At 42.4% G+C, this 11,087-nt stretch overlaps 1 protein-coding gene across 1 annotated transcript; it reads right to left on the bottom strand.

Moving 5' to 3' along the window:
• Positions 1-5,160: 5,160 nt before the first annotated feature.
• Positions 5,161-5,889, bottom strand: LOC114313475 (MIZU-KUSSEI-like protein (Protein of unknown function, DUF617)). The gene has a single exon (XM_028259857.2). It carries the CDS (start codon positions 5,887-5,889, stop codon positions 5,161-5,163), a length of 729 nt encoding a protein of 242 aa, XP_028115658.1.
• Between the last annotated feature and the right edge of the window lie 5,198 nt (positions 5,890-11,087).

Here is an 11,087-nt window from a genome sequence, read left to right as displayed (position 1 = left end):
TGTTTTGACCTACTTGAGCTCTATCCATGCTTAGTTCATGCATTTGTGCCATGTGTTGCATGCCTCTTTTGTGTTGCTCTTTGCTAGCTTTCATGCCTTAGGACCCTAGCGTGCTTTACTTATGTTGTTTGAATGATTTGGCATCATTTCTTGCTTCATTTCAGTGCACTTAGTGTTGTTACACTTCCACTTTTGTCACTCATTGAGCACTCTTGAGAGTTGTGCTCTTTGGCCTCTTTGATGGCCAATGCATTGTGCATGCATGCCTTGCTTTGTGTGCCTTCATTTCATCACCAATGGCCACTGATTTGGGCATGACTGAGGTCTACCCTTTTTAGTTTAAGTCCATTGAACATGCCATGTATATTGCATTGAGTATACCACATTGTTTCATTGCATTAAGTATGTCATCTTACATTGCATTGTGCATGCCATGTAGTCCTTTACATTATGCATGCCAAGTTGTCCCTTGCATTGACTATGCATGTCCATAACATTGCTAAGTTGCCATCGTAGCACTGCATTGTGCATGCATGTGTTAGCATTGTTTGCATGCCATTTGCATTGGTAGTTTGATCATACCACATTACATTGTGTATGCCATGTAGTTGCATTACATGCTTGCCATGCTTGCTTGCATTGTGTTTGGAATAGGTGTTAGTCCAAACACGGAAAACGAGGGACGTTTCATACTTAAAGTGATGAAACGTACCTTAATTCCCAGTCGCCGACGCTCTTGATTATCCATGATAGAGTTTTAGACTTTATGTATTTACTTGTGCATTCATTTTCATATTGAATTGTGCAACTTCGCCTCCCGGTCATCATGCATTGAAATGCGCGATTGGTGGCCCGATGGTCGAAAACCTACACTCCCTTGAGTTCATGACATAATAGGGAGGGTGGTTGTGCATACATATCTTGCAAATATATTGACATGCCCTTTCTTGCTTTCTGTTGTAGAAAACTGGAGTCTGGCAGCAACAACTGGTCGACCAGCCAGAAAAAGTAGCTGGCTGACCACTTTTCTTGGTTTTCAACAACAAAAAGTGGTCGGCAGGGGTCTGAAGAGACCAAAAGTGGTCGGCCACCCTCCCACTGGATTCCCAAGGTGGATTTTCATCTTTCTGGAGCTTTGTGCAAGTTTTTGAAAAATAAATGAAAACAGAGACAAATCGGGGCATCGCATTGGATTTCCAAACGAGGAAACCGGGCATGCATGCATCCCTCTACCTCTGAGGCTCCTGATTTATTACTTTCCTTAGCTGCCATGCTTAGATAGCTAGGTTTTGCTTTGGTTTGTACCTTTAATAGTTAATGCATTAGCTATTCAATTCGTTTTATAATAATTAGTTAACTAGGATTAGTTAATCAATTTATTGTGTAATAATTAGTTTAATTAGCTTAGATTAGCTAGTTAGCTTCTTATTCGGTCCCTCCTTCGAGAGGACGCATTGTTGTAATAAGCGTGCGTGCGTGTGATGCATGTCTTCCAACTCCTATTTCTTTCTTCCTTTTACTTAACCGCTTACGATGGTTAGTTTTAGGGCATATCTCATTTAGCATATCTTATGCTTGCATGTTTGCATCCATTCATCTGTATTACATGTACCGGGCTCGGCGCATCATGCTAACTGTGTTGTATTTCAATTCCAATTTGAATACATGTACCAAGTTGCATCTCACATGACATTCTTAGGATAGCCGAGCCTATTTCTAGTCGCATTTTGCATGTGTTGCATTAGCCATTTTAACATGAGCTAAGATCATACATGATTACTAACTAGTTCTTTGTTTTGGCTCGGAGTACACAATGAGTGTTTACGCTTTAGCATACTGCATGTGTGTTAATGTTGTCATGTTAGTATGCTTGTCATGAGGCTAATTGCTTATTTGCTATAACTGCCTGAATGCCTGTGGATGAAGGTTGAATTACTTGAATTAGGACAATTCATTGAAATCCGCATTTTAGCCTACTTATGAGTAGCAAACTTTAAATCATTTTTCAAACAAACGGGTATGCGATGCTTGGTTCTAAATTAGGCAATCTAGTCTGTACTTGTTTTGCTGTGCGCATCACGTAGTAATTCTAGCTAATTAACCGGAATAAGAATGCATGTGTTTTCAAAAACAAGATATCATGCTTAGTACAGGCCGATCTTTGATCGGGCAAGTAGGAGTGCTCATTAAATGACCTTCCCCGTACCCAAGTTCCCGAGCCGAGGCAACTTTGGTGATGACGGACATGTGGCCTTAGGCACGAGTCAGAGTTTCCTAAATTCTCCCAAAATAAAATATTTAGGTGGCGACTCTGTATCTGGGAAAGCAGTCCATGTTTGGCACTTCTTTATTAAAAATCAAATTTTCAAAACGATTTGTCGGATTTGGACTCTTTGGTGATTTATCGGTATCACATCGCACATTGTGAGATTAGATTCAGAACCGTGACATTTGAGTCCGAACTGTGGTAAGCCCAAATGGAACGAAACGGGATTCTTCCCGGGGCATTCGAGGCGCGTCCACAGATGCCTCCACTACCTTAACTACTCATCTTCCACTCCCCTCAACCTCCCACAATAATGATGTCTGCATGCTGACATTGGGTACTGGGTTATCCTCAACAATATTACGAATTCCCATTTCTACACCTATCTCATTAACCATAGAAATAGAGGAAGAATTACACATGTGCTCAGACCCTACCCCCATCACCACATCATTACTCCTCTTACTATTTTCCATGTCACAACTTTTTGCCATATCAGCCACAATGTTGTCCACATCATCATATTCCTTCATACTTTCATGGTACGTTGCAGAGCTAAGATCACTACTGCCCATGGATTTTGTTGGCAAATCCTTAACTTCGACTACACGAACAGGATAGATACTACCATCTCTTTCTGGAATAACCGTTTTATTGATACGTTCTAGTTGAGATGTACAAATTCGAACTTGCTCACACTTCAACGACTCCATGCTTAATACATTATGATCCAGCTCAACAACTTCACCGCAAGCATTACCAATTTTTCAGAAATTATTAACATTCCAAAGATATGGAGGCACACCAAAACAACTTACCCCACACAACTCTTTCATTATCCAACCTCACACCTTTATTCCATTCAGTGATTGATTCGCACCACTCCATAATCCAATCCCCAGAACTATTCATCAATTGTATCATGTCTTCTTTTGATTTGAAAGTAATAAACGCATTTCTCCTTCCGTCTTCTCTGAGTTAAATATCCTTCAGCCCTCTGAGTCGGTATTCTGCTTTGAGGTCAGCGAAGCTGCAATGGGTTTTAATTTTAATGACTACACTCATTAGTAACCAACTGGTGGCAAATTCATCTGCCTTTATTATGGTGTTATTGCTACTAACATTCTTCCCTCCTTTCAGAACCTCAACATAAGAGCTTCTCCCTCCAACACCTGGCCCCATTGATTTCAGTATCCCAACTGGTTTCTGAACTACTGCTCTTGAATATGTTGGTTCCTTGTCTCTCCCAAAATCTACCTTTTTTACCTTCAACATTCTATCGCCACACCATACTTCATTAGCTTTCTGAATCTCTATTCATGCTATAACAGGACAATCATACCTTACAAATCCGAATCTGGTTCTCATTGCTTTTCTCCTTTTCTTTGGGATATAGACATCTTTGACGACACCAAAGTTTGAAAACATAGTGAACAATCCTTTAGGGTTCTTCGACTCCAGAATCTCATCCACAAAGATTGTGTGGAGCTTTGTTAACATTTTGTCACTATAATTGGCAAAAAATGGAGTTGGCAACGCCATTTTGGCTTCAACTATTAGACTGAATTGTGTAATTTTTTTTAATATTGTCATCTCTTTTATACTGAAGTATATATATTTTTCTTATTTGTTCATATGCTTTCACACCTTCTGTATTACGGAGTAATCCAACCCTAACGCAGTAAATTAAATTTGTCAGACTTGAATTATACATAAATTTGAGTTTTTTTTTTTTTTTTTTTTTTTAGGGGGGTTTAGCTAGGCTGCTTAAATCTGTAAAGTTAGCAAAACCATAATTAGTCGTATCAAAATAAATAACTTGCAACAATAACATAACAAATAAATTTTTTAGCAAAACAACCTAACAAACATTACATAATCGGTAGCAATACAAAAAATGGCAGAAACCAACTAGGTCTAGCCTAATTGGCTACCATGTCTTCCTTAGGGCTTAGTCCCAAGGAGGTTATGGGTTTAATTCTCCCTAAGGGGGTTCAATTCTCCTTAGGTACTAATCTAACAATTAATAACTAACATTTGTTTATTAAAAAAAAAAAAGGCAGAATATACACCGAGAGAACTGAGTTTTTTTTTTTTTTTTTTTTTTTTGGACGGGAAGAGGGTGGGGCGTCAAATGATAAAAGAATATTTTCAAATATCAACAATCAACCACAAGAGCACATAACAAAGAACAAATGAACAACTAAAAAAAACCCTCTAATAGGAGAAATGATAATAATCTTTGCATTTGATGAAAATTGCCTTTTTAACTTTTCAATTGAGAGTATACAATTATGGTCAACTGAGCTAACTCAATTGATTTGAAAAGAGATGAGAAGGTTTCATTGCGAATAAGGCCAAAAAGATTAGGGTTTATGTACAGAAAATATAAGATTAGGGTGTGAGTGTAATTGTCTGAGCCTTAGATGAATCAGAGTTTTTGTATAGGCGTGTACACATATGGCAAAGAAAGGAATGAATTTGTTTACATTTGCAACAAGCAAATGTAGATATAACTGAACGAATAGACAACAATCAATGCCATGCTCCCCTTTTTGTATACCTTATTTGGTGTCCTAATCCTTTAATCCCCTTCCCATTCCACTTTCCTCGCCTATATATAAAAATTCTAAGCAGATAGGATTCAATCACAGAATTGAACAGAAGAGAGTTGTATCTAATTCTGCAATCGAATTATGTGCACCTAGAACAACTGCCTATATATTTTCCTGTAAACACTACTCATCCTGTGAAATTTTGAAAATAAATTACCTACTATACATAAGGACCCAAAACAAGAAATGCTTCATTCTCAAGTGTGGTGTCCGAATTCGAGTCTCAGCCTGATATATTGTTTCCTCCCCTTTATTCCCCTCCAACCGATCGATAAGAAATCATATCCTTACAAAGAAAATGCTCAGTTCAGGTCCATTGTTCCCATTAGGGCTCACCATGTAAAGTGTTTCCGAGTCCTTGGACCCAACCACCCGATCAAAATGAGCCCTCATGTAGGCCAACTCGCTATCCGGTCCCTCCACGTCAGACTTTCCCGGCAAAACTCCGGCACCCATCGACGTAGCCTTGAGGAGCTCCATGATCTGCAAATCTTCCTCCGACGCCTCTCTCCTCATGCCATAACCGGTTTTTTTACCGTTGCAAAACATCGTCCACAGCGGCTCCTCTAACAACTTGATCTTGTCCTTGTCTGTTCTCTTTTCGCATTCCAATGCGATTCTCACCATTCCCAAACTCATTTCCCTCTGCAACACGTTAGTCTGCATGGCCAGCTCAACCACCATTGTAGGGAGGGTCCTAGGGTTTTCCTGTATGGAAAGGCTGACCCTCCCTTTACGGTACCCGAATAATGTTCCGGTGATGCGGTTTCCTGAGCCGCTGCGGTGGTTTTCTGGTATCACGCCTCCGGGGAGCGAGGGAAGCTTGCAGGCCGGTGTTATGATGGGAAATGATCTGAAAACGGAACGAAAAACGCGGAATACTTTGATAGGTTTGGTTTTCTTTTTGTTGGAAGGTTGGACAAGAGACAATGGCTGGGCTGGCAGTGGCGGTGGAGGAGGTTTCGATGACGCTGTTGGAGAACTGGTGCTAGGTTTTGATTCCCCCATTACTGGACTTTCATAACCAGCAATGGGTGGTTGACATGAGGGGGAGAGAGCGAGAGGAGGGGAGGAGAAAGACAGAAAGAGAGAGAGAGAGAGAAGGGTTGGTTGTTGAGTTAGTTTCTAGGCTCAAGAGGCTGTTTTAAGTTAGAGATTTGATTTTTGAGGATTTAGCCAAGTGTTTGGGCCCTTAAATTATGTAACTGAATAGTTTTCTGTCTTAGGGTTACACCCTGTCATGTTCTGATTGAGGATCTATTTTGGGTTTTTTTTTTAATCACTTAATATTCCAAACATGGTTGCAAGTCAGAAAACAAAAGTAATGTTGAGAAGACATCTCTCCTCTTAATTGGTCACTTCTATAGATTGGGAGGTTAAGGGGTTAATTATGATATTTTGTTACATTGAATTTGTTTCCTCTATTTGTGGGCCCTTTCTTGTGTTGGTGGTTGGTATTGATTATTAGCCTGAAAGATATATATTGGTAGATTATGATTGTGATCAATTAAATTAAAATTGATTTGAAATTGATTTAAAATAAGCAAAACATAAACATATTTTTTAGTTTGGTGAGTTTTAAAATCAAATTTAAAATATTCAATACTCGATCAAATGCGTCTTCTTCAATGCTTGTTATCCAACAATCATTATTTTTCTTGACTTTGGCCTCAAAATTCCAATTACAGATTGTTAGACCCTATTATTTATGTTGCCTACTCAATAGTATTTTCTTTATCAGATCAGAGCCTTTCTTCTCGAGAAGAATAAATGAAACTAAACTCTGTTGTTACATAAAAGGCACATACTATCTAAATCCAGAGCATGCATTGACAGCATAAGACAAGCAGTATGAGAAACAAATATTAAGTTTAACGGCGATATTATTTGGCACGATGTTCTCGTAGCATACTAAATTTAGTACGATGGTTAGCACACTGTTGAATTGTATTTTGTACCCATGGCATCAAATTCTAGCAATAGCACAATATTCTGTACATTTCAGCAAATCTAGAATTGGTTTTCATGATTTTTCTTTTGGTTGACGATAGGTTTGAAATGAAAATCCAAATTCATTGAGAAGGCAATAGAAAAATTGAGAGGGAAGTTTTTATGCGCACTAGGGCCGAGCTAGGCCAAGGCGCGGTAATGGGCCGTTCTTTGGGCCGCAGTAAAAAGGGATGAGTAAAAGGACCTTGCGGTTAGCTCGGTCCAATTGTAGTGGTGGTTACCATAGTCGGTATGGTGATAATTAGTTCGGTCATGGTATTCAGAACCGAGGTATTTGGGCTTGTGGTGAACCTTGCCCTCGATAGCCCGGTTAGAATTTACTACGATTAGCTCGGTCTCGACAGACCATACCAAGATACAAGCAATGAAGGGAAGAACCAAGCTAGTTGGAGCTCAGTCATTTCTGCCGCTTTAGCATGGCTATATTAGCTCGGTCGTGTTGTCATACTACCGAGGTAAAATCATCCCACTTGGTTTAAGCAGTGAGGGTGGTGTTGAAGGATAAGCATTATCTTTCAAGAATGTGATTCCTAGGAGGACTCTACATGGAGGAATAAGAATCCTACTAAGATTATGCCACGCGGAACCTATAAAAGCTCACAACATCACCTATGGAGAGGTAATACAATTTTGATTCTCGAATACACAGAGCTTTTGTCTATTTGTCTGTTTTGCTGACTTAGGCATCGAGAGGTATCCGGCATACACCCACCGGCTAGCTCAAGTTTGTGTTTTCAGGGAGTAAAGCGACGACGTTTGGAGGAGCGCAGACTTGATCAACAGGATTATACGAGAACATTATTTCGTGTTCGTACAATTGGCGCCGTCTATGAAAAATTTCAGAAAGAACAAAACATCTTGATCAAGTTTTTCCTCTCTAATTAGAAGTAATGACGCACAATGAAGATTTGCCACAGTCCGCTATCGACGGACAAACCCCACAGGGGGGTGGGAGGCGCGAAGGTTTGCCTTCCATCCCTCCCATAGCGGATTTAGAACCCCAGGGACAGAACCCCCGGAGGTATGCAAGGGGAAGGCGGGTTAACAGCCCCCGTCGCTCTCAAAGTCCAAAACGACAGAGGCGGAGGTTGGACCCTCAAGTGTTGGAAGATCGCGTGAAGGAGCAGGATGAGATAATAAGAAGGCTGGCAACGGACATGGAGTCGATAAAGCACCAGATAAAAGGAAAAGGGTGGCGACAGGAGAGGGGCACAAAGGCAACACACCCCCACGCTACTCAAGGGATCGCGATAAGCGTACCACACCATCGCAAGCAGAGAGTAGGAGCCTAAGAACATGCGACACTCAATCAAAGACTTATAGGACTCGTTACTCTAGGTCTGAGAGAACAAAAACTGAGAGGTCCTGTACTGAGGGAAGCACCTATCGGCCCTCGCACACGTCCCAGATGTCATCTAGGCACACGGAGCTGCCCAGAACATCTGACTTGCGAACTGTGCTTGAGGAAAGGGCACGATGGAAGGAAGATGTCAGGGCACGCGACCCGCATAGAGTCTCAGCCCTTCAGCGGTTGGCCCCTCGGACGCATGGCAGCGTCAAGGTAGGAATGCCAATACCGCGTCTTGCTTATGAACCAACAAACAAAGCGTTAGCAAGGCTTCAGAGCTCGCCGTTCGTTCCGGCAATCGAGAACGCGCCATTACCTTCGGGCTTCAACCAGCCCAAATTCACTACATATGAGGGGAAAACGGACCCCTACATGCACTTAAGCCACTTTCGCCAGGTTATGGCAGTTTACCGGCGAAACGAGGCTTTAATGTGTATCCTATTCCTATCCAGCCTTAGCGACCTAGGTTTAACTTGGTTCAAAAGGCTACCAGATGGCAGCATTGACTCATGGGCACAGTTGGCAGAAGCGTTCGTAACTAGATTCAGGACAAACACCAAGACACCAATGGAGATCGACCAGCTACTTTCCATTGACATGGGCGAAAAAGATTCGTTGAGGTCCTACAACAGTCGTTACTGGGAGACATTCAACCAGATAGGAGATTGCCCCACAAATCTCGTCATCGCACAATACAAAAGGGGTATGTCAGTCGAAAACAAGTTGAGGGACTCGATCACTATGGTGCCACCCCTCACGATGAAGGCCTTGATGGAGTGAGTGCACCAACATATTCGCGTAGAGGAGGATGGCGCCCGTGCTAAAACAAAATCTGGCACAGCAGCGACGCCAGATAAAAAGACTACGGCAAAAGTCAATACGGTAGAACGACCCAGTAAGAACGGGCGAGGCAGACGGGCCAACAAAAAGGATCCAGACAAAAGGTGGCTAAGAGTTCGCACTGCCATTACTGCGGTGTTCGAAAAACCAATCTACCGAATTCTCAGTGAGATACGAGACGAACCTTTCGTCCGATAGCCAGCTAAGTTAGGAGAAGCACAGAAGGTCTATGACGAGAGGCCCCGGTGCACCTTCCATGATGAAAAGGGGCACCGCACTGAAAATTGCACGCCGTTGAGGCAACATTTGGAGGAGTTATTGGCGGCTGGGCATTTGGACCAGTACATAGAAGGAGGAACACAGCCAGCCCCCTAGAACCACCACGTTCCAAACAGGATGCCGGTTGACGCTCCACCTCAAGGCGTAATTAACGTGATACATGGGATATTCGAACCTGAGCATATATGTGAGCTTAGGGGGATGATCAAAAAGGCTAAGCACTTAAGGGAGGTATTAAGTGCACAACCTGTCATCAAAAAGGGGAGAACAGAGGCCACAAATGTCATATCTTTTTTGGACAAAGATTTGGCAAGGATATACTACCCTCACAATGATGCATTGGTTGTCACTCTCCGCGTCAAGGATTTCGACGTCAAATGAATTTTGATCGACCAGGGAAGCTCATGTGAGATAATATACTACGAAACCTTCAAACAACTGAAACTGGAGGACAAAGACATGGCGCCCGCAACATCTCCCCTAATCGGATTCAACTCAATGCCAGAGTGGCCAGTGTGTAAGACAATCCTCCCAATCAGAGCAGGAAGCATGACGAAACAGGTGAAATTTTAGGTATTGAAAGTCCCTTCCACTTACAACATAATCCTGGGAAGGACATGGTTGCACGCTATGCGATCGGTAGTGTCAACCTACCATCAAGTATTACGGTTTCCTAATGATGCTAGAGTAATTTAAGAGGTCTTGGGAGACCAAATTATGTCTAAACAGTGCTTCGTCACAGTAAACGGCAGCTGCGTTGCCAAAGGGTATGTACAAATAATGGAAGAACCTGAGAGCAATGAATTGTTTATAGATGTTGGCAAAACCGCCAAACAGAAGGCAGTGGAAGACTCGGTACAGGTAAGGATAGATGAAAAAGACCCAGAAAAGTTCTTTTTGCTCGGCTCGTCATTGTCCAGCACTGAGAGAATAGAGGTTATGGAATTCTTAACCTCTAACATCGAAGTGTTCGCCTGGACACCGTATGACATGCCTGGCATTGACCCAAATTTCATCTGTCACCAACTGCACGTCCACCCAACTGCCAGACCAATTATACAGTGCACTCACAGATCAGCACTCTACCATGCAGAGATAGTGGCGGAAGAAGTAGGCAACCTGCTGGAGGCAGGAGCTATCAGAGAAGTGCACTATCCCATATGGATCTCCAATACCGTAGTAGTGCCAAAGAAGAACGGAAAATGGCGTGTCTGCGTGGACTACAAAATAGTCAACAAGACATGCCAAAAGACAGCTTTCCCCTACCACGGATAGACCAACTGGTAGACCTGATGGCAGGACACAATTGACTTAGCTTCCTTGATGTTGTAAACACCCCATTTTTGACCGTACTTAAGACTTGGACGTCACCGCTCGAACACTCGGTGATTACTCATATTTGTGTTTCGTTTTGAGTTCCCGGAGGTCTCGGCTACGCGCCTTGCCTCAGGATCTCTCAACTCGACTGTTCTGTGTTTGGTTTTGCACCAAACACTTGTGTTTTTGCTTCTGAAGGTAGAAAGTAGCTTGTTAGCTACCCCTGACACCCACCGGCCTTGGTTTGAGGCCACCGGCCATGTTTTGAGGCTACTGGCCATTGGTGAATTATATCATTGGCCGGTCAGCACTCAGTATAGCCGGCCGGCCATCTGTTTGGCCGGTGATCTCCTTTTCTGGCCGATAGCACCTTTTTACCTTTCTCAGACATGGTGCATGCCAGTTGTGCCAG

The sequence above is a fragment of the Camellia sinensis genome, chromosome 1, assembly GCF_055761805.1.
Source record: "Camellia sinensis isolate YWXY chromosome 1, ASM5576180v1, whole genome shotgun sequence".
Lineage (NCBI taxonomy): Eukaryota > Viridiplantae > Streptophyta > Magnoliopsida > Ericales > Theaceae > Camellia > Camellia sinensis.
Note: the sequence above shows the minus strand (reverse complement) of the source record. Positions and strands in the feature narration are given on the sequence as shown.

What these genes read in the sequence shown, in the direction of transcription:
- LOC114313475 (XM_028259857.2), bottom strand. Translation starts at nt 5,889, where the DNA reads ATGGGGGAATCAAAACCTAGCACCAGTTCTCCAACAGCGTCATCGAAA.